The 23,358-nt window shown below is 50.7% G+C and overlaps 1 protein-coding gene across 2 annotated transcripts in view; it reads left to right on the top strand.

Moving 5' to 3' along the window:
• The window catches only part of ZBTB16 (zinc finger and BTB domain containing 16), an 88,167-nt gene that overhangs the window by 45,510 nt on the left and 19,299 nt on the right, over positions 1-23,358 (top strand). For both annotated transcript variants that reach the window (XM_082778180.1, XM_082778181.1), the window contains exon 4: positions 10,512-10,598. In XM_082778180.1, coding sequence (XP_082634306.1) covers positions 10,512-10,598 — 87 coding nt within the window. The remainder of the gene's footprint in view (positions 1-10,511; positions 10,599-23,358) is intronic.

Genomic DNA, 23,358 nt, shown 5'->3' on the forward strand with positions numbered 1-23,358 from the left:
GGGTTGCTGCCCCCTCACCCCCTGTTCCCCTCTCCAAAGGCCTTAAATGCCAGAGGTAGTAAACGTTGAATGTAATTGCAGTTTACATTTAAAACTTAACTAACCAAGTGTTTCTGAGTGATACCTGATGATAAAAGGTGTGTTTAAGCTAATGAACCAAGTAGGGAGCAGGTCCCCATCACCCCTCTGAGGCAGGGCAGGGGGTGCACGGGTCCTGCCCGTGCATCCTGCTGCATGGGGTGGTTGCCTTCAGCAGTGGTGCTGCTGGCTTTCAAACCTCAGCTGCCAGAGCTGGATGGCTGCTCGGTCATCCCAGTTCTCTGATTTTGGCTTTCTGAACAAGCTCTTCCTCGAGTGGGACTGGAGAAGCGATGACCTTCTTCTCAAGCTCCAATGCTCCAGCACAAGAAGGCAAAACTGAAAGAACCCAAACAGGGACTTGCAAGTTTTATCCTCGTGACTATTGACCACTTCAATTCTTCCAAAATACAACCTGCCAAAAAAATGGTGAAATGGGAAATAAGTGAATATTATACAGGTGGAGCTAGTAATTATAATCCTTATAAATGTCCAAGCCAGCCCAATGGGGGTTTTGTGGTGCTTGATGTAGTGCTGAGGTTATTCAGCAGTGTTATCTCTACAGCTTTCAGGTGCATGATAAATATTCCACCAAATGTTTACATTTCAGTGTAGGCTTACCCTTAATGAAGTGCAAAGTATTGGTGTATGTGTGGTGCAGCTACATTAACACTGCCCACTCCTAGCTGAGATGTGCCTGCAAAAACTTTAAAGATTACATTAGAAGAATGACAGAGCGCTTCCTTTCCTAGAAAAATTCATTGTCAGGGAAAGTGAGATGAGAAAATCCCAGCTTGGGGGGATTTACTCCTTTCCTCCTGCTTGCTTTGCCTATGCTTATGGTCAGGAATCTGTGCCTTGGAGATGGATGCCATGGGCTTTCCCTTCTCCAGACTGTAAATGGGGACAAATCTGGGCAAGGCCATGCGTGCTGGAGAGGTGCAGTGCGTGGGCAGCAGCGTGTGCCCTTCTGCAGCAAGCTGAGGTGCCGCCGACGCTGCCCTGGAGCCGCCTGCCCAGCTCACACGCAGCTTTCGAAACGCTCAGGCATTGTGCAAGCTTTGGCAGCCTGGCGTGGGGGACAACCTGGAGCCTCGCCGCCAAGGAGGAGAAGCACTGGGCACAGCAGTGGCTGGGTGGGCTGGCGAAGGGACGGTGCCTTCGCGAAATGCCCGCCTCGGGCAGCGTGCCCCTGCCCTTGTGCCTCGTTGCCTTGGCTGGGCTGCAGCTGGTGGCACGGCCAAGGTTTCTGAGAGCTGTGAGGCCGTGGAGGAGCAGCCCTGGGGTTGATGCAGCGCTGCAAACCTCGGTGCGAGGTGCTGGGAGCAGCGTGTGGTCCCTTCCCCACCGAGGAGCAAGATGCTGGGTGCTCAGGGAGTGGTGGTGCGGGGCGAGGAAGCAGCGGGGCACCTGGCTGGGAGCAAGGTGCGTGCTTTCGGAGGATGGGCTTCATCCTGCCATGTCTGGTGCTGCTGCTGGTTCCCCCGCTGCGTATCCCTGTAGCGAACATAAACTTCCCTTCCCCTTCGCGTTTGGTGGTTACCTCCCGACGAAGCACCGAGCGCCGGAGGATGTTTTATCAGAGATGGAGGAGAGAGTTCACCGCGGTGCCTCGCTCCTCCCTCCCCACGGCCGCGGGCATTGTTCACGGCGTTGGATGTAAGAGGGAGCAGAAAGGGAAGCGCTGAGCCTCTTTGGGGATTTTTCCCGCCCCCCCCCTGGCTGCCGTCCCGCGCTTGGTCCCCGAGTGATGTCAGCGGCCTGCCGGCAGGTCTGGATGTTCTGCCAGCATTCCTGCGTTTATGATCATCCGCAGATGTGCATCCAAGAACACACTGTACCCACAGCAGAAATTAATGCAGGCTTGACTGCCGGCCAACCCGCACACACAGGAGAGAGGAAGAAAGAAAACAAAAACTGTTTAATGCTGTTTATAAATTATACACTGGCTGATGAAAAATACATTCCCCCCCCCCCTCTCCCCCCAATCCTTTCTGCCTCAAGAGTCTAAGCTGAGACCAGAAGAATATGGTTTGCTTTTTAGCTCCTGTTTTGGCTCACTTCCTAGACCCGGCTGCTGATTCAGAGCCAGCTTATTTTTCCCCCCTTACCTGATAAAATATATTTATTTTTCACCCGTCACTGCTTCTCCTCTCTCCCCACTTTTGGCTGCTCTTTGTTATTTAAGGTGTTCTGCTAAGCATTATGCGGAGAGCGATGCCAGGACCCATTACACCATAGTGCTCTCTGTAGCAAATAAATCTTACGCACATCTGTCTACATTAATACCGCTAAATATATGTGATCATCGCAGTGCAGCCCGTTTGCTTCCAGGTTTCTCGGCGTGCATGCTAGATGGGAAAGTTAGGAAAGTTCACTGTAGGTCATGGGGATGAAGCCCCCCCGGCCCCTCTCCGCGGGGAGGACGGGCTGAGACCTCTCTCCACAGGCTGGGGGCGAGCTGGCGAGCAGCCCCCTGCCCCGAGACTGCGCCTGCCCATCCCTCCCTGCGCCGCGCACGATCCATTTACATGGCTTTTGTGTTTTTTAATACTGCTAATGTTTATCATTTGCCCAACAGGCTTGACAGATTTTGTTTCCTGTAGAGCATCGCGGCTTTAAAGCCCCCTTGTTGCTAAGTAGCAGCCTCCCTGTACTGTAATGGGCTGATTTCGTATTCCGTTCAGCACTGTATCTTATTTTTGTATGCAAGACAAAGTGTTTTGATGGAGGACGATTGCAGAAGTGTCTGGAGGCTGTTTGGAGTTTTATGGGCTGTATAGTACACTGTGTGCTTTCTGAACAGAACACAGGCTGTTGAATTTTGGATTGGATTTGTCATTTTTTCCCCTCTGAGTGGAGGCTGTCAGATAGAACATTACTTTAAGGGTGGAGGAAAAGTGGAAATTATGTAATAACCTTTCTTTATTGTTGCTCAGCTGAAATTATTATTATTTTTTTAAACCTGAAAATATCCCTTTCTCCCCCTTCCTTCTCCCCTTGTCCCCGAGCAGCGTTTGCATTTGCGGAGCTGGCTGATGAAGTTTGGGTGATGACGTTGGTGGCAACTCTCCCCACCTCTCGTGCAGCCTTTCCTCCACAGCCCAGCTCCCCCTCTGCTTTTGGGAGGCATGCGAAGGGGATGCTGCCAGGGAACCTTCCCGTTGGGGCTGGCCGCTGGTGGCATTGGGCAGTGCCAGGGGCAGCAGGGTGCGGGTGGCCATGGGCGTCCTTCACCCACCACGGGCAGCTGGCTCGGTCGGTGATGTGGCGCAGAAGCACTCGGGCAAAGTCCCTGGTGGAGGACAGCCTTCACCCCGTCCTGCCCAACGTGGACGTGGTGCAACTGCTGCCACCTCTCCTCCAGCCCCCGGAGCCAAAGGCTTGGGTGCCAAAATGAGAAACCCCAGAGTTCAGCTTTGGTTCATCCCTTCGCTGCCACGCTGGGGTTGCCACACCATCCCTTTCACCCCTGCGCTTTGGGAAGGAGAGCACTGCCCTGCAGCTCGGAGGCATCTGCAAAGGAAGAGCTGTGGTGGCTGAGCATCCTTCCAGAGCACCCCTGGGTGCGCTTGGGCACCTTTTGTTGCTCTTTGCTGGCTAGTTGGAAAAAAAACATGGAAAATACTCGGGTTTTATCCTGGGGATAAACCTTCCCGGTGCGCTGCTGCCTACTATTTCCCCATTAGGTCAGCAGCGTGACCTAAGTGGTGCCGCCAGCAGCCTCCCCAGGGGGGAAGCCAGCCCCAATGTGGGGAGGGGACGGGCGGCAGCGTCACCCCCATGGGCTGCCCCCACACCCCGGTAGCACAGAGCATCACCGGGAGACGCAGCGCTGAGAGGAGCTTGTCCTCCGGTGCTGGGGCTGCCATCCGTGCATCCAGGCTCAGTTTAGAAGATTGTCTTTACCTTTTAAAACCTGCACCTTTTCCTTTTTTTTTTTTTTTTTTCATATTCAATTATTGCATTTTTATGGCACTTTAAAAAAAAAAAAAAAAAGAAAAAAAGGAATGAAAAGAAAACCCTTTCGCATCTCTCTAAATCCAAGCTTGGTTTGCAGCTTGATCTTTTTTGGCCCTTCTTGGATGCCTTTTATTTTTTTAGTGGAAAGTACTAGAGATTTTCATAACTGTCTCTTCCACTTGAGTGAAATAGGGGAGAAGGGAAATAATAATAATAATAATAAAAAAGCAGCTTTATGTGGGCAAAAGAAGAAAACAAGAGAATGGGGTAGAGAACAGGCTAAATTTAAAATTGTAATTGGCTGACTTCCACAGGCTTGCGGGTGTTTTAATGACTCATAATAACTTCATTTAAAACCAGCTGAGCAGAAAATAGATTGGAGAGGAGCCTCAGGCCATTATGGATTTGTTTTTTTTTGACAAGCTCTGTTTTCGGCAGCCAGGAAGGCACTCACAGAGGGCTCGGCTGTTTTCTCTCTCTTAGAGTTGGTGGTCTGCCCAAGAGAGATTGTATAGAAACCAGGGCTTGGATTTTTTATTTATTTATTTTTTTTTACTGATTAAAAATAGATGCCTTGAGGTATTATTTTAGCATCACTGTGGTTTTTTTTCTTTGCACTTTTGATGTGGTAAATGGAACATAAATAAAATTGTTTTTGAAATTACTGAATTAATTAGGTAGTAAAGCGACGACAGTGCATAAATTTACTTGGCACTTTTTTTAATCCATATTTTTCCCTCTCTCCACCTTCTTGCCAATTACAGCATTTTAATAATATATAATCCCAAATTTTTATTAATCCCTTTTGCTTGGGGGGAGGGGACCAGAATAAATTCTGTATCATACTGGCGGGGTTGTCACTTCAGACCACACGTTATAGATGTTACAGTTGGGAAGGGTCTAAGGGTTCGTGTCAGTGTGCCAGTCCTGTCTGACGACCCTCCTGGAGATGCAGTGCAGGCAAATATTTCTTTTCCCGTTTTCTACCTCAAAACAGTCGTGATATGTTTGCTTGGGTTGAGCCGCTTTGTGCCCATCCTTTGGCCATGCTTTTTGGGTGAGTGCGTTGTGCTGCTGGGCAGAACTGTGGGGCTGTGGGCGATGCTGTGTCTTGGCGTGCCCACCCAGTCCCCATGGGGCAGCAGGCACTGTCCTGCAAGGGCTCCGTGCCCGTCACCTCTCCCCGGAGAGGCTGGGGCATCCGCAGGGCACAGCTCCAGCTCATTCCCCTTGGGAGGGTATTGACGCCTCCTCCTCTTTTTCCCCTTCCTTCTGTTTTTGGGAAGTGTGTGGGTTGCCATTTGTATTTTTGAAGTCGTTCTCCCCATTGCTTCAGCCTCCTTTCGTCTTTCTCTTGGCCACCAGCCCCATAAAAGTTTATCACAGTCAGGGACGGTTAAATGGGCACAGGAAAACAGTGGTTTAGTAAATTGTAAAATTAGTTTGGAAGGTTAATGAGGCATGGCTTGTCTGCTGTCGGAGAAGAGGCAGGTTTGTGTAGGTAGCGGAGTACCTAGCAAGGGCTCGGAGGTGGAGGGATTGTGCCCAAAAGTGGGGTGGGAACGGGGCACCCCCGGCCCCTCACACAACCCTCTCCGCAGCATGAGGCAGCCGGTGGGAGGACGGGGTGAGGGCCGGCTGCGGCGGGGACACCAGGTCTGTCCCTGTCTGTTTGTTTTTCCCTGACTCTGGAAACGTCACCGCTGCACTTGTTGTAACGCAACACCTCAATTACGGTACAGGAGGGGGAAATCAAAGCTTCGGAGCGGCCCAGCAGCTTCAGACCTGCTGCCCGGGCCACAATTACGGTCTTGGGAACACCAAAGGCAAGCGGACGAGTGTCATTTTTAACCAGTTAGAACATTTTACTACTTCCTAACATCACAGGCGTTAAAACTGGAGAGCCTACTTCTTGTCCTCAATAAAGTAATTAAACTGAATGGGCGTTGGGAAGTATTATGAGGGTTGATAGTGACTAAAAATAGAACAGCTCTGTTTTCAGGTCCACCGAGCCTTTTCCTGACAGCTTAGAGCCATCCTGGGGCATTGCCTCACCAGGACGAGCCTTTGAGGCACAGGAGATGCAGCCCAGCACCAAGGCTTGCAGTTTGCTGTATTCCACAGGAAAAGTTGAGCCAGACAGCTGGCAGTTGATCAATTGTCTCCACGTTTCGCAGGGTAAATGCCCAGGGGAGTCTGAAAGAAGCTATTCTTTCTTTTAAATGGATTAAAAATAGCGAGGGCTGGGGTCGGCGGCTTCTGTGTGCCCTTGGCACAGCAGGTGGGGTGCCAACAGGCTCAGCACGGCCAGGGCATGCTGCCTGGTTCTGGTGCTAGGGTAGACGTGCAGCCTGGGGCTTTTGGGGGAAAAAGCTGCAGAAAAAGGGGTCGAAGAGCAGTGCTGCATACATGGCATCTGTGGCTGGCCGGTGGGTGATGGATGTGGGGCAAAGCCCAGAGCTGGGGGAACAGCCCCAGCCTGGGCTTGTGAGCCCTGGGTGCCGCATCCACCCTGGTGGGGAGAGGGGGCTGGCAAGGAGCTCTCGAGGTTGCCGTTTCAGGGATCTAATTTCCGAGAAGCTGAGCACATCATTCATGCTGTGTCATTAAAGTAAGCATCATTCATCCCCATGTCACGGCACGAGCAGGCTTAGCCCCACGGGGAGGAAAAACCTGTCCAGCCAGGACAAGAAGGGCCGAAAAAGCTCCAAAAGCGCCTGTTGGCCACTTCCCTGCTCCGTGCCGAGCCGTGCGGTGGTGAGTGAGCTGCTCCTCGCGTGTTTACGCCAGCCTTTTGCTGCAAAGACCTTTATTAGGCAGGAGCTATAAATTTGCTCGTACAGATATAAATGTACGGCGGAGACTTGTGTGCCAATTACAAGGCATGCTCCGAAACACAGCTGATACTTGGCAGCACGTTAAGTCCCATCCCGTTGGGAAGATCATCTGAAGATATCTATGTACTGTAGGCAATACAAGCCACTTGCTAAAAATACTCTCCCCAAACTTCTGTTTACATTTTAATAGACTAATAGTTTCTATGGGTGTTATTAAAAAGAGGGGGGGAGGAGAGGGAGAAAAAAAGCCAACAACAACAACAAAAAAAAAGCCCTGACACAGCCTCTTGATGTACTGCTTTCAAATATGTCATGCTCCCTCTAACAAACATCTAACTGTTTTTTCTAAGCCCTGTTATAATAAGCTCAGATGTTGGATGACATTTTTCCTGGTGACTCACATAGTAAAATTAACCTTGAACTATTTACATATTCAATCGCCGTACTCTCTCCTCCTCCTCTCCTCTGAGCGTGTGTACATTACAGGAATTCTGGCTCAGGATCAGTTTTTGTTTTGTTGATTAAAAAAAATTCCCTGCCTGGAGTACACATCTACTTGAGTGAAAGAACACACAGTCCTGGCCTTTGGAAATTGGCAGGCAGCGTGCTGTTCCCTGACTGATAAGAGGTACTGTAAATAAAACTGTACAGCATAGCCTGTTGTAAAATGCCCCGTGTCTGTACTTATTGTTCTGACAGCTTATGCTTTTTTTGGGTATGCTGTTTTGGTACACTCTGTACTTCCTTATGTAACCAAGCATGCATATCTCATCAGAACATTCACCCTGTTTATTTTAAAATCTCAAGGAATTTTTCTGTCCCCCTGCCCTCCCCACCCCCCGGTCAGCTGCTGGCAAGCGCCTCGTGGTTCATTGCTTCGCATCTCTCAGGGCTGTTTCTGCTCTCCGGGCACCTCCCCAGTTCCCCCCCACCTGCACGAGCACCCAGCCCAGGACCCCCCTGCCCAGCTTTGCCTCTGCATGGGGCCGGTGTCCCCGCACTAACAGCATCACGTTGGAGCCAGGGACCGCTCTGGGCTGTCCCCACGGTGGCTCTGCTGCAGCAGGAGCAGTGCCCACAATGTCCTGGCCCTGCATGGGGAGGGTAGGGCAAAGCCAAAACCCCGCTCGGCACAGCCCCGGCCCCGGTGCCCTGCGGGGTGCGTCGCAGCAGGATCGGTGCCGGTGCACCTGCGGCTGGTTCAGCTGCTCGACATGGGGAAAACTTGTTGCTGCATCAGGTTGATGTAACCTTATGGATTATGCTTCACAGCAGTGGGTCTCAGAGAGCTTAAAGTGGCGATGGAGAGTCATTGCCTTGGCAACTGCCTGCTGTACATCATCTGCGCCGGGAAGCTGCCAGGGAGGGGCGGGCGGCCACGGCCCTATTGATCAGGGTCCCGTGGGTGTCCGGGCAGGCTGCCCCGCATGCAGAGCCCGTGGTCCCATACAACTGCGCCTCTCCTGCTCCTGAGGCAGGATCTGCCCAGCTTCCCCTTCTTGCTGCGTGCACATAGCCCTGCAGGGTGCTTGGCTGCCCCATCGGCCAGGCTGCAGGTATCTGGGCTGGTGGGGGCTGAGGTCACGGGCTCAGCAATGAGATTTTGAAACTTTCTGTGTGCTTCTGAGTCCCCATCGTTTACCAGTGGGGATTTCAGGACTGAACACTCAGGCAGCAACTGGGCTGCTGCATCCTCATCCCCATGCATGGTTTGGCTGGGGAGGACATGGGAGCGCTGGTCCCATGTTTCCTTCCAGCCCTGCGCCCTCCCAGGCATGTGGCCCTGGGTGTCGTGCACAGCCCACACTTCTGAGGAAAACTGAAATTAAAAAACAAAAGCGTTGCAGGGTCCCGCTGGCCTCATGGGTCACTGATCCAGGAACAAAACATCCTGAGCTGGCTCTGGCATGACGGCCGGTGATGGCTCCCAAGCAGCAGTGACCTCTCCAATTATGCGGGTAATAGAGCCCTGCTCGTTATTAAAGCCATCCTTTGGCAAAAGGAGGGGGCAGCTGGCATTGGGGTTCCCTGCAGTGGGGTGTGGGTGCCCGGTCACCACACATCCCCCAGCACGTGGGAGCGGGGCCGCGGTTGCCCTGTGCTGTCACGGAAATGCACCTTCTTATTTATTTTTTTGCGAACAGCCATGTGGTTTATGCACACTTGAGTTGTTTTGAATGCAAACTTGACATCATAGCGAAGGCAGCAGAGAACAACATATGCACAGTAAACAGGCAGACTGTCTTATTGATTAACAGATGAGACCTCTATTATCGATCAAAGCTTGGCGAGAAAATTTATCACTTTTAATTTCACTGCTGCCAAATATTTCTGCCTGTGAGCCAGCCGTTACTAAGACAATTTAAAGGCGAAGGAATTCTCTTGTTAATGGATCTCGTGATACCTCCGTCTCTCTCCGTGTCTCCTTTTGTTTCACCACTGCACATCCACACGCAGGGAGGAGCCAGGGGCTCGGTTCTGGGCCGCGATGTGGGGGGACCCGGGGCGCAGCTCTCTGCTTCTTCCCCTTCCTGCCACCTTGAAGGCTGCTCCTCGTGCTCTGGTCCACGCATAGGTTCTCGCAACAGCTGAATCGAGCTTCAAAATCTAACAAATGCACTCACAGCTTTGTCCTGGCAGCGTAAGCGCCAGAGATAGTACGCATTGTTAATCTAGTTTTATCTGGAAGTTACTTATCTGCTGTTAGACATCCTGTTTTTTTTCCTTGTTCTAACTAGCGCCTCTGACCCGCCACACGCGGCACATGTTGATAGTGATTTTCTAAGAATTCCCCTGAATACCACATCTCTCTCTCAGTCAAAGAAGTATCTGTGCTTCTCACTAAATTGTGTTGTTTCTGCCACGTTTCTTATCAGATGGTTCTGCCTTCTCTTTCCTCTCATCCTCTGATACTGGTAACAACTGCTACAATAGGAAGGGGCAGGAAACCGATTCAAATTAGATCAGTTACAACTCTAATGAAACTCATTGATGTTTAATGATTTTTTGAAAACAAATATTTAATTTCTTCTTGGCGAGCAACTGCTGAAAATGAAAGCGCAGCGCAACGTCAATAGTATATTTGTGTGTTATGTTGTTATTTGGAAATAGCAAAACAATGGGACTGAGAAGGGCAGCTACTTTTTGCTGCCATGTGTGGGCTATAAAATATTAAGTCCCTCTATTGAACAGATTCTGTGTTTTATGAAGTGAATGGCTTTAAAAATACATGTGTTCCTAGAGGAGTGCTCCTCATACCACTTTCATGCTGCTCGCTTGTATTGGTTCTGTGAGAATTGTATTTTCTCTACAGGACTGGGTAAATCCTCTTATTGGATGCTGGTGAGAAAGAGTTTTGATTTTGGATATTTGCTGCCGACCTCTTCCAGCCAGCATGGCTTGCGCCAGCCCTGTCCCCGTGAATGGCTTCAGTGCTGGGGGTGCTCGGCTGTGCCTGCCCAGAGCCCGGTGGTGGGGAGCTGCCCTGGTGGGGAGGATGCTGGCAGAGTCAGCAGGGCCCTGCAATACCTTTTTCCACGGTGATTTTCCTAGCCTCAGTTTCTGCTGGTTGATCTTCAACCCTGGCTGTGCGTGCCATCTGAGTAATGCTCGTTTTCTCCTTTGTCTTTCTAGCGGGTGCCAAAGCGTTTGTCTGTGATCAGTGCGGTGCACAGTTCTCAAAAGAAGATGCCCTGGAGACACACAGGCAGACACATACTGGTATGTTGACTTTTCTTTTTTTTTTTGCTTAACTCCCTCTCCAAACAAACAGTGCAGGAGGAAGCAGTGTGCGTGCTGCCTCCCACCCAGGGCAGCGAGGCTGTTCCTTGCTCGATCTGCCACTTACGTGTCCTTTATTCTCAATTCCATGCAGAATGACTTCAGCAAAGCATCTCCTGTCTGTGTCCAAACTCACAGCTCTGACTGCAGACTCAAAACATAAAACAAAATTACATGAAAAGAGCTTTTTTTTTCTTGGATCCGATGGCAGAGAAGGGAGCAAGCTGAGGTTGACCCTCTCCATTTGGTCTTGTCCTATTCTGTTCCTAAATAGTGATCCTTGCTAAAAGAGAGCACTCAACCTTTTGTTTCAGGGCTGCTCAAAGTTAGGCTGAGTTTCCACGGTCACATAGTGATAAAGGTGCATTGGAGGCAGGTGGGATGAGGCAGTTTTTGGTGTCACTGTGCTCTGAGGAGGGCATCGCTCTGCTGCCTGCCCACGTCAGGTGTCTTTCGTGCTGGTCTCACTGCTCTGTGTTTCAAACTGCTTGGGAAACAAAACTTTGACTAAGTGCCTTGTTACCAAACACAGTTCTGACATAAATATTTTGGCTTCCTTTGTAAGTTTTTGCCAAACTGAGAAATTAACCCTTTGCAGTTCTTGCTTCTGACCTGCCCAGGTCCATTTATATCTTTAAATTATTTTTATTGAGGTAATATTTTTTTTTGGCTGACCTTCTTTGAAGTATATCTGTATTTGTGTTAAAATTTGTGCGTGGTGTTTGAAAGGGATGCCTCCCCTGATGGTTTTCTGGGTGATACTGATGAAAGGAGTGGCACAACCTGCTCCTGTGATTAAACTCTGAGTGCCTTTGTACGGCTAAATGGCCACCCTTGTTTTCTGAAGCCCTGTGCACCAAAAGACTGGGCAGGATTCAGAGTCACCCATCAAGGCTTCTCCTCTTTGGAAAGGGTGGTGCAGGGTGGTGGGCACATATCTCCAGCAGGACTTTGGTGTGTTCAGGCAGCTCAGAGGTGCCGCCGCCACCGCAGGGATGCTGGTGGGAGGCACTCACAGCACGCAGCTCTCCCAGCTTTATTTCCATCAACAAAAAGCAAAGTGGGAGAAGTGTGGGGTGCTGGGAGCATGGCTGGGGACAGCACTGCCCTTGAGCCAGACCCAAGAGCCGAGGGTTTGAAATAATTGCTGCTGGCAAGCTCCCATGCTGCAGGAATTGCTAAATCCCTCTGCACCCGTCTTCTGGGTACCGGCCTGCTCGCTCTGCGTGTTCAAGCCAGTGACTCCAAGACCTCTGTAATTTCCTCACCACCTTCCAGGCGATTGGTTTGTTGCTCTCTTGATGAAAGACCTGATGTTGTAAACACAGCTCTAAAACTCAGGTGTAATACTCAGCAAACTTTTACTGAATTTGACCAGCGTGATGGCGCTTGGCCACCATTTCAGATTTTAAGAGAAGCTTTCCAAGGGATAAATAATGTTGTCAAGAGTGTTTTGATTCTCAGGAGCCTAAGAGTGATGCGTTATAAATTGTTTGAGAATCCCAGCCTACACTGACAGGGCTGTTCCTGTTTTCAAAGCATTTATACAAATAATTGCACTGTATTTGGTGCTCTGTGGAGGTTCCTTCTTGCTGCCTTGAGGTCCGTGCATTGGCTCAAGTATCTGCTGGGTGCTGTGCGGTTCAGCACGAGCAGGCACGCAGCTGCTCCTTGCCAGGAGGAGATGCTGAGAGGGGGCATGAGAGCAGGTCCCGTGGGACAGGGGATGCCTGCCTGCAGCCACGCTGCACAGGCTCCCCCGTCCCTTTCCCAGCACGGAGCTCAGACGTGCACAAACCTCTCCCCCTGATGCTCACGTGTAGCCGGGTGCTTGCTGTGGCCAAGCCATCGTCAGCTGCACTCTGGCAGGGGCTCGTGCCATTAACTGCGCCGCTTCCCTGGTGGGGTGCTTGGAGGTCTGGCTGCCAGGCGCCTCCAGCTTTCCTCTCGTTGTTGTTGCAAGCTCTCCAATGTTGACCGTGGGCTTTGGTCACATTGTTAGTAAATTGCCTGTTTTTCACATGCAGTACTGCTGGCTCCAACCAATCTGTCTGTGCAGGAGCAGAACCCCATCTGCTACCCCACCGTCAGGAGTTGAGCCGGCAGCGCTTGTCACTAGCACACGGTGTTCAGACAAATAAAGAACCATCAGTGCACCGTGAGTCACTCCTGCAAACCACCGTGTAATATGCCAGGCTAATAAACAGAGGAGTTAGCATTACAGCATTGTCTTAGCTCCTGTGATTTGTAAGAGTGAGGTAGCCCAAGCTCTTCTTCCAGGGAGACGTAGGCACAGGGCACTGATTCACTAAAGCCTATTGCACTTATTGCTTAGCATTAAAATATGCATGTAGGAAACCATAGTGCAGAAAATACGAGGTAATTTGACTGCTCCCTCTGCAAGGAAAATGCCAGTCCTTTCCAAAGAGCTATCAACAGTTGGCTTTTGCCGTGTTTCTTTTATTGAGCTTTCCAGCTCTTTGGTTTAGATGTGATCAGCCCTTGGTAAGCACAAGGAACTCTTTATGCCTGATACCTGGTGACAAATACATATTGTAAATGCTGCCTTTCCCAGACTGGTTTTGTTATGGGACGCTGAGGGACTCGCATCAGTCGGTCCCAGGTGGAGTCTTTGAGAAGCTCCTAAAAACAAAACCAGAGCGAAGAGCCCCCTCTTCTCCGTGCTATATTAGGAACAGTTTAAATTAGTACAAGCTAGTCTTCCAATGCTGAAAAAAACTGATAAATGCCATTAATGGCTGCATTTATACTCAGAGGTTGAAATTCGATGCGTGGACACTATGTTGGCATGCAAAACATGAACGGTTTTGTGCCAGAGGTTTTAATGACCGATCAGTAATATAAATTGCTGCGTCACTGAGCAGGAATAGGCTCAGCACGTCATTTGATCTGGAAACTTTGCTGGCCAAGCAGCAGGTAATAAATTTTAAAGTGATTGCCCTCCATATTCAAAGTCATGCTACTTGAGGCTGGACCGTACAAATCATAATCTTTTTAGCAACTGTATGCGCTGCAGGTTAGCGAGGAGAGCGACTCTCGCAAGGGAGCAGCCAGCAGAGCAAGGGATCGAGTTTGGTTCATGCCTCCTGTGCTGTGCCTGCGAGTCCATGTCTGGACCAGGGGTCTGCTGGGGCAGTGGCCATCCCCGAGGAGGTGGCCCTGAGCATTTCAGCCATTCAGCACTGCCGAGCATCGCGTGTTCCTGGGGAGACATCTCCATGTGGCCGGTGGGGCTCCACAGCCCTGCCCCGAGCAGCGGGCACTGTGGGGTGGGTGGGTGACAAAACATCCAAAACCACTCTGCTGAAAACCAGGTGGAGTGGTGTGGTGAGCGGCCTTCACTGGTGACCTTGACAATTCCTCGCAGGTTGGAGTCGGTCTGATGGGAAACCTTGGGGCTGGACCACCGTGGGCTGCCAGGCAGCCTGCGTGCGTGCCAAGGCTCAAAGGGTGACATGAGAACTTAGCACGGTGGAACACGGCGACCCAGGTTTAAGCAGGTTTATCATCACCTCCTCGAGCTGTAAACACACGCGGCTCAGTTACACGTCAGAAATGGGCTTTATGGCCAGAGGAGCCCACACTCGCTGAAATTAATAGCTTCCTGTTGTTGGGCGGCTCTCAAGTAGTGCTGCCTGTGGCATAAGAAACATTTCTCCAATACAGTTGCTATAATTAACTCGTTTTCCAAATAACGACATCTCCCAGACAAGGTTTTTGAGCGTCCTCCTTTCGTCCTTAGCAGCAGGTTGTTTGGCAAACTTTGTGAAAGACCTTCACACTTTCCCAGGAAAAAAAAAAAATTGCCCTTTTTGGTGGATACTGGGATGGATGGCTGCAAGGATGGTTTAGAAGTTTTGTAGAGAGAAGCTCAAAAAATAATCATGGCAGAGGGCTCATTTGGTACTGGCCTACCAAATGGGCTTGTTTTGTTCAGAAACGCAGCGTTTAGCAGAGGGTGCAGCACCTGTCTGCAAAAAGCCAACCTACAGTCACTGTTTTTATGGATGAGATGAAACTTGAGAGGTTTTCTGAAATGTATGGATAAGGTGGAGGACTCTGGGTTTCTTTTCCACATACAGAGCCATTTCCCAGGCAAATAGTTAGTGTGTAAGAACCTTCCTTTATCTCACATTTTTTCATTGTCTTCACTGCTCCTCTGAAAGACAATGCAAAATATTAAGCCAACTTGGCATAAATTTCCATGTACTGACCGCTGTCAAAGAGCAGCTGTCTTACAGTGGAAAAATTAAGCCCTTCTTTCAGTTGCAAGGTAAAATCTATTAAAGGAAAAAGTCATTTCTGCCTGTAAACACAGGGGTGGCTGTGCCTATAGCCCAGTCAGCTCCAGACTGAGAGGTTCTTTCTGGGTGTTCACTTTGCTTGGCCTCTGTCCTACAGCAATAGGAAAAGCAGCAACTGTTCTGGCTCATCTTCATAGCAGTGTAAGCTCAGTGCCATGCCGGAGGGAGAGTGTGGAAAATTACTTACTGTTCTCCTCAGATTTAGAGGAAAAATGAAATGTATTCAGGAGAAAACCAAGTTCCCCCAGGCAAAGCTTTCACCGGCGGGGCTCTGGTAGCCCGTTGCTGGTGTTTGTGCTAATGGGGCTGGGGCTTGGCTGGTCCTGGTGCTTGTGAGCCATGGACTTTTAAAAATATCAGAGGTGATTTGTATAGGATTTCCCCTGGTGTGCCAAGGCATTTAGCACATGAAAGCCACGGATGGGGCAAAGTCACACGCGCTCGGGAGCCGGTGTCATGCGCTGCTGCTGGTACCGTCAGGGCACCCGCGTGGATCTGTGCTCACCCTAATTTCAAGGCTGGGTGCTGGGTGCCTGGCACCACCTTTGTGTGTGGGGGGTGCTCACTCCTTGGAGCGGCCACAGGAGCCCCCGCAGCACCCCCAGGTGCCACCCCCGTGGTGTCACCTCTGCATTACTCAGCAGCGTCTGCATCCCACACACCACAAGACCAAATGGCAGCAGGAGATGTTCTTCTGCCCCTGCTAGCAGGACCCCACCGTGGTTTCTCCTCCTCCTTTCTCAGGAGCTGTGACTCCTGGGTGCTGGGGGCCGCTGGTGCCCTTCTCCCACCCGCAGCTCCATGCCAATACTGGCACCGGGGTGCAAACAGCAGAAAGGAGTTAATAAAACCAATGTGTAACTGAAAATTGAAAAGCTATAAATCTCCCTTTTTTTTTTCCTGGGATGTTGGTAGCATTTTGATTTAATAGTTGGACAAACACAAGGGTCTATTTTATTCAGAGTTTACAGGCCTCAGGGCTGTTATTCCTCCAAATTTAATAGCATTGAAATTGCAGGGTTTGCGATAATTTGCCTATCACTTTCTGCTCTCCCATTGATGTTTATTGTCAGCGGGATGGAATCTCAATCCGATTCACTTAGATAACATGTCTGTTAAACATTTAGATAATTGTGCCATCATTAACTTGTCACATTATTTTAGAGATTCAAAACAGTAGTGTGGTAAGTGGAGGTACGAAGGGAAAAAAAAATCCTGCACATGAGAGCAGGAGTCTGGGGAGAGGAAAAGCTGGCAGGGGCTGGGGCTGCCCGGGGCTGGCTGCAGGATGCGCCCACCAGCACCGATGCTCATGGCCCTGTGGAGAACGTCCCTCTGTAGCCACGTGGAAGGTCAGCCTTTCCTCTCTGGGTTTGCAGGGCTTTATCCTTTTTTTTTTTTTTTTTTTTCTGCCCCTCCCTTCGCACAAAATAATAATAATAATAATCATCATCATCATCATCATCAGCTCCTGCTTTCCCTGAGGTGCACAGTGAGGTTTTTTAGCCCAGGACAGACAGAGCTGTCATGCTGCCCCACACCCTCTCTGTGTTTGGCAAATTTAAACTCAGTCCGCTTAATTACGTATTTGTCTAATCTCCTTGCTTTTGCTTCACTTTCTCTGCCTCAAAATGGTACTGGCTTAAAAGAAAATCAGTGATGCTGTTGGCACACATCACCCTAGTTTTTCAATATTGGAGACCGAGATTTCAGAGTGAGCAGAGTGAGTGTGGTGGGTACCAAACGTTGCGAGGAAGGAGGAAATCAGCCCCTTTTCCCTTTTCCAGTGCCCCTTCGGCTTTATCCATGCCTGGCACCAGGAGCCACCGCAGAAACCCCGGGGCCCTCGCTGGCTTCTCGTGGAGCCCTCGCAGCACCCCAGGCTTTGTGGGGTTCCTCCCTGAGCCGGGAGGAGGCAGAGACCCAGTGACCCCACCAGGGGATGGGGATGAGGGGGTTGGGTGCAGCTCCCACCCCCAGCAGCCGCTCCGCACGTTTCCCCAGCCACACCAACGCAGCAGCTCCCAGCGTGCCTGCGACTTTCTATTGCTGTTTCACTGTACTCCAGAGGGCTTTAAGAGAGCATCTTGATTGGGCTTATGGGGAAAATACCATCAGATCGCATTTTTCTCCATAGATAGAGATAATGTACTGTAGTATTAAGTATGTTTAAATGTAATTATCCCTCCTGTACTCAGTTGCATGAAACCAAGTGGAAGAGGAGAGGGTGCAGGCGGGTGAACCAGCCCAGCAGCTGTCAGAGCCCAGCTGAGCCGTGTCCAGGCTCTCCTGGTCTGCCTTGGGATGCTGCAGGGAACAGCAGGAACACTTCTGGGGACAGGCTGTGTGGCCAGGATGGTGCAGAGCAGGTCCTCACCACCAGCCCCTGCGTCGTTTCCATCCCCTCTGTGCCTGGACGGAGCCATTCAAATCAGGGCTTTCCCATTCCTTTATTTTGTTGTAGAGTTGTGTTGACTATTTAGCAAACAAACAAAACAGTTAAACTTAAAATTGTACTGCAGGCTTCGGTGTGTGTTGCCTGACTGAGCGAAACCTTGGCATGTCTGCCCTGTAATAGCTCCAATTTCAGATGCAAATACAGGCGAGGGAACAATAAACATTTTGGTTTTTCATTACGAAGAGAAAACTTCCCTGAGCACAGGAGTCTCTGCAGAGCAGTAGGCTGCCTCCTGCCCCCACTGGGATGCCCCCACTGTGCGGGCAGGGGCTTGAGCCCTGTGCCAGGGTCCTGGGGTGCCAGGACAAGGACGAGGCTGCCCTGGCTGCAGGGAGAGCACAGGTCTGAGCGAGCAGAGGGCGGTGGGTCCAGGGGGATGAGTGAGCTTGCCCCTTCATCACAAAGTGGGGATGAGCAATGCTGCTTTGGGAAAACCAATGGTGAGAGCCTGCTGTGGGACCAAAGCTGTTTGGGAGCCGAGATGGAAGCTGGGAGGTGCCACCACCTCCTCTGGAGCTACCCTTAATTTATTGTGCTTGAACTCCCTGACTGCATTTCAGGTCTCTACAGGTGGGAAGCTGGCCCTGCCAGGGCAGTGCGTGTGGACAGGCTGCCCCAAAGAGGACCCATCCTGGTCCCAGGGGTGCGCCCTGTCCCCGGCTGCTGGGCGCAGATGCTGTTGGGTGACAAGTGTGGGTGCCCTGCGCCCCGCGGTTCGAGTAACAAGTGCGACAGGAGAGGGTGGAGGAGAGGCCGAGCAGCTAAGTCAAAGAGCGCACAAATTTTGGATTTTTCCATAACGTAGCAAACTTTTGTTCCAGGGCTTCTCTTGTGCCAGCAAAGAATGTTTCAGACACCGTTGCCAAGTCTTGCAATATTTTGGCAGCTCTCATAGTGCTTTACGGACCTGGAGCCCTATGAACACATCTGAAAGGAGCGCAAAGAGAAAAACTGTAAATATGCGAGAAAACATCAGCTCCAAAGCTGTTTTATTTTTTACATGCCTGTGTTTTTCTTTTGGACATGAGCTTGAGGTTTGAGCACAGGGGTATGGCAGTGATGAGAAGACCGAATGGCACGGGGTCGGTCCGGCCAAGCCACGGTGCCTGGGCTGGGGGTCTCGTGGGCTTTGATTCGGGTGTGAGCATCACAATTCCTCACCAGAGGTGGAGTACAGCGTAACAGATGGGGATGGAAAATGTGGGTGCTCGACTGTCTCAGCTGGAGGTGAACTGCAAACCCTACGCTTGCAAAATAAACTGGGTTTCCAGCAAAGCTCTGCCTTCTTTGCTGAGGTTTTAGCTGCCACATGTGGAGGGTGCAAAGATGTTCCTGGCACCCTCAAATGCCTGATGTGCCCAGGAGATCAAATAGGAATTGTTTTCCAGGCTGGAAAATCTGCATTTGGCCCATGGGAGGCTGAGAGGCACCTCCCAGGATTTGCTGTTTCAATAACGTGGGCACATCTGAAAGGACAAAATGCCAATCATGAAGATGCTTTCATGGCTTAAGGGTGAGGAGAAAATAAATATGTGGTTGTGGCTGAGTAGATGTTTTTGCCCCCTCTGCATGTGTGGTTTTTCTTTTCAGCTTCTATTTCCACTCTTCGTTCAAAATATGCACCAAAAACCCAAAATAATGTTTTCTGATGAGCCAATAGGATCAGGTGAATGTCCAACACCTGAAATATTGTCACTGAACTGAAAGCTGGGTTTTGGGGGGGGTGCATGCTTGTGTTTGAACAGTTTTTTGGTGGTCTAACAAAAGGGAGAGGTCTCCAGTGCTTCAGTAGCAGATTGGAGATCCCGACGGTGGCAGCTGCTTGGAGGTGACGTTCCTGGGTTCGGGCCCTGATGGGAGCCTGGTGTGCCAAATTCAGGTGAGGCCTCTTCCATGGAGCTCTGCTTGTACGTAGATTCATAAGAACCTTGGAAGAAATAGTACATGGTTAATTCTCAGTGTTCAGCAGAGAGAGGGACTTGCTAGCTCAAACGTTTGGCTATGGCAGGATGAGACAAAAAAGATGACCCAAGAAAGGACAAAACCACATAGATTAAAGTGGAATGGTCAGCAAGCATCCAAAATGCAAACTCCCAAGTTTTTTAAATAAAAAAAGATCAGCTTTCTTTCAAAACACTTCCCAAACTAAAAATGGCAGCTGCAAGAGCATAAAGAGGCAAAGCATCCGTCTTAATCAGGTCATGATGGGCTGATATCTTATTAACCCCGAGCTGCTTTTGGTGAGCAGCTGTGGCCGCAAGAGCAGAGGCTCTGCCCTGGGGCCAGGAGCTGCCAGCAGCCGGGGCTGCTCCTGGTGCACATTTAGGATTTTAAAAAGTCGTGTCCCTTGTCAAAAGCAACAGCCACAGAGGGGGTCACTCCTTTTACTTTCCATGCCAACCCCTTGCACAAGGATGGGCTTTGCGTTCGTCTCCTTTTACCGTTCTGCTGAGCAACACAAGCCTCACGTGGCAGGGCTGTGAGAGGCCTTCCAAAGTTTATTTGCAAAAAAGACTGAACACTGTACAAATAGAGGGAAGGGTAAGTACAAGCATTGAGCTAAAGACTCTTGCCTCTCCTGTGCTTCCCTGTTCTTGGCCCAAGTGCTCTTGATGTGGAAGCTGACATCTTCAAAGGAAAGCTTTTCTTGCAAACATTTATTTCTACAAAAACAATGCCTGTGACAGCTAAACTTCCCATCGGAAGCCTTCTTAATTTAGGAGCATAATTCACAATGACAGTTTAACAAACGGGCAGCCTTTAAAGATAAAAAGAGGCATGGAGCGGCCGCTCCTTTCATGGGGTCTGGCCCCAGCGCAGGCTGCATGGAGGCGGCGGTGGCAGCGCCAGCTGCAGGAGCCCGCGCCCGGTGCTGCTGGCATAGAGCTGGTGTCTCCAGCTGCTGGGAGACACCAGAGCAGCCTAATTTCATCTGTGTGCACGGGAACATGGGCTGCCCTGTTTGCTTGTTCCCCTCTTTCTCGAAATGTGGGGCCATCACAATTAGGGCACGAAGCCTCCAGTGCTTTTCCACAATTAAGCTGCCTGTTAATGGAGCCAGGAGCCAAGCATCACCTCCTGGCCCCAGGGTGCAGCGAGGGGCACTGGGGACAAGTGTCTCTGTCCCCATCTGGCCCTGGCAGCGGTGGCAGCGGTGCTGGAGAACAGCGTGTCCCGCAGCTCGCCTCCCCAGGGGTCCTGCCGAAATCTGAACCGTGTGGTTTACAGCTGAAACGTTTCACTGTGTGTCTTGGCTTCCTCCTAGCAATGAGATGCCCAGCATTCTCGTCATGCAAACAATCTCGCATCTCCCAGAGCTGCCCCAGCCAGCAAAATGTTAGATAAAAGTTTGAGATGTGCGTTGTGTTTAATGCTGTGGAGCCAAAAGTTCTCTGTGTGCTTGTAGCAAAGCAGTCTGCCAGGGACTGCTTCCTCGCAGAGCTGTTCTGCTCCAGAACTGATGTTTGTAAGCACACAAAGAACTAGAAAAGTTTGTTTCTCACTGTATTGCCTCGTTCCTGCAGGGACATCGTTTAGCTCTGTTCAGGGTTGTTGGCAGCACTTGGCAGTACCAGCGGGTCAGATCCCCTTGTTTGGAAAGGGACATTCCCTGCTCTGGTGTTTATAGGAGCGGATGAATTGCTTGCTTTGGAGTCACAGTATCCTGAATTATCTTGACGCAGCTTAGTATGTCAGCTGCTGAATGCGTGGAGTTGGAAAGGTGCGGCGTAATCCTCCGACACCACTCCCTGAGACCAATTTCCAGGGCTCGGTACAGCGTGCTTCTAGCTGGATGTCCTCTTCCAAGGAGACAAAAGAATTAAGAAACCCTGAAGACACCCTAGAACCCTTTCAAAGGTCTGTTAGATTTTAATTGGCTCCATGCACAAATGTGTATAATTAGAGCTAAATAAAATCTGGCACAGACGTTGACAAACGCAAACATCCTGGCGTGGGGACGCGCCACTGGGGCTGTCAGATGTGGTGCTCCTGCCCAGCCCGTGTGCCGTGGCTGTGAGCGCAGGGGCTCCCCGTTAGGAAATCCTGCAGGCGTGTTTCTCTGCTGGGAGTTGCAATCAGTCCTTAAAGTTCTTGGCTCAGGCCGAGAGATTGATCAGGGTTAAAAGGAAGAGGTCTTTGCGCAGAGTGGAGCGCACGTCCCTGATTGTATGTTTTCAGCTCTGGGAAGGACATCAAAAGGCACTTGGAAAAAAAGTTGTAGTTGGTTTGGGATGCAGCTCCTCTAATCCAAATATATCTGCGCAGCACCACGTGACTGTGGCAGGCTGCTGTTACCTGAGCTGAACTTGGGATCCTTGTGGGCTTTCAGCTCCACGTGCCAGCCCGCAGCGAAGCGCTAACAACCACTTGTCCTCGTCACAGAAACGCTCTGCCATCCCCACGTCGTCTGGAGCCTAGTGGTGAACACAACCAGCCCACTTCAGGGCACAGCACCTAACTGGGCGTAGTAAACCCTGCGCACTCACACCTGTACCATCCTTCCTGATCCCCAGGCTGCGGATGCCAGGAGCTCGCAGGGCAGGGGGGATGCAGCACACTAGGTGCCCTCCAGCACCCTGCTCGGATCGGTGGCATCCTGCCCCAACACCAGTTCTCCGGGCTCTGCCTGGCTCCTGCAGCACCTCCGCACACAGAACCAGGACATGGGGGCAGCTGAACTCAGCCCCCAGCCCCTTCAGCACCTCCTGGTACCAGCGGTGCGGGTGCCGAGGGGGTGCTGTGCACCCGGAGCTGCGTGGTGCCCGGGGACGGGCCAGCATCCTCCCCTTCCAGCCCGGACCCTTGGTGGCAGTGGCGTGGAGCTGCTCGGCCCTCGGATATGCAGCACAGAGCCTCTTTGTCTGACAGTAATGTTCTGTGACAGTGCTTGAAATCTGAGTCTGAGCACACATTCCTGAAACCGGGAATCTCGCTGCCTTTCAAACTGCTTCTTTTCTTAACCTTTAAATTAAACAAAAACAAAAATTCCCTGCCCTTCCAAGAGAATTTATAGTCAAAAGATCAAATTGGACAGGAAATGCAACGAGATTGGCATTTGTGTGATCAGACATATTTACCTAAAATAAACAAATAAGGTAAAAGACCTACGCATTCGTGTTTAAAATGAATGGCCAATGGTCTACGTTTAATTTTCCTGTGCAAATACTATTTAAACTACGATGAGAAAAGCCCTCTTGCTAAGCTACAGAAAAATCTTTCTTGTCCTTTAATTCTAGATGAAGGGGATTAGTGTGAACATATTTAACCTCTGACCCTCAAACAAAAGCATTATCAAATTTAGTTGCCAAGTGGTTCCCCATTTAACTGAACTAGTTCAGTATCTCAGCAATTTTTTTTTTCCCCTTTAAAGCTTTAAAATCTATTGTTGCCCTAGGAACATTCAGAGGTTTAGCAGTCCTCTCTGTTTAGGTTTGAGATGGTTGTCAGAGCGCAGATAAGAGAAACCAACTTTGTACAGTTGGTGTCAGAACTTACTAAGGGTTCAGAAAACAAATGAAACCACCCCAAACAAACATCGCTTGTGGTGGCCTCTGTAGATTAGGCTGTTTTCTCCTTCATTTTCCTGCACCCGCCCTCGTGCTGGTGATGCCCCAGCCTGCTCGGAGGTTTGTGGGTGTTTGCTGTAGCCCCGCAGCGCTCGCTGCGCGCCTCCCGCCCCTCGTTGCGGCTGGTGATCGCGCCGTGTCTCCCCCAAAGCAGGAAACAAAAAGCCTTCTCTGCTGTCTTAATCTCAGCTTCTCCGTGCTCGGAGCCAAGGCAGCCACAGCCGAAAACGTACGGGTGCGTGCATGGCCACGGGGAGCTCTGGGGGCACGGTGACTTTCGGGGCCGTGGCTGAGCCGTGCGGCCGCGCCGCGTGCTCCTGGCCGCTGCCACCCGACCTGCCCACGAGGAG

Source organism: Aythya marila (assembly GCF_965140915.1).
Source record: "Aythya marila genome assembly, chromosome: 23".
In the NCBI taxonomy this organism is placed as follows: domain Eukaryota; kingdom Metazoa; phylum Chordata; class Aves; order Anseriformes; family Anatidae; genus Aythya; species Aythya marila.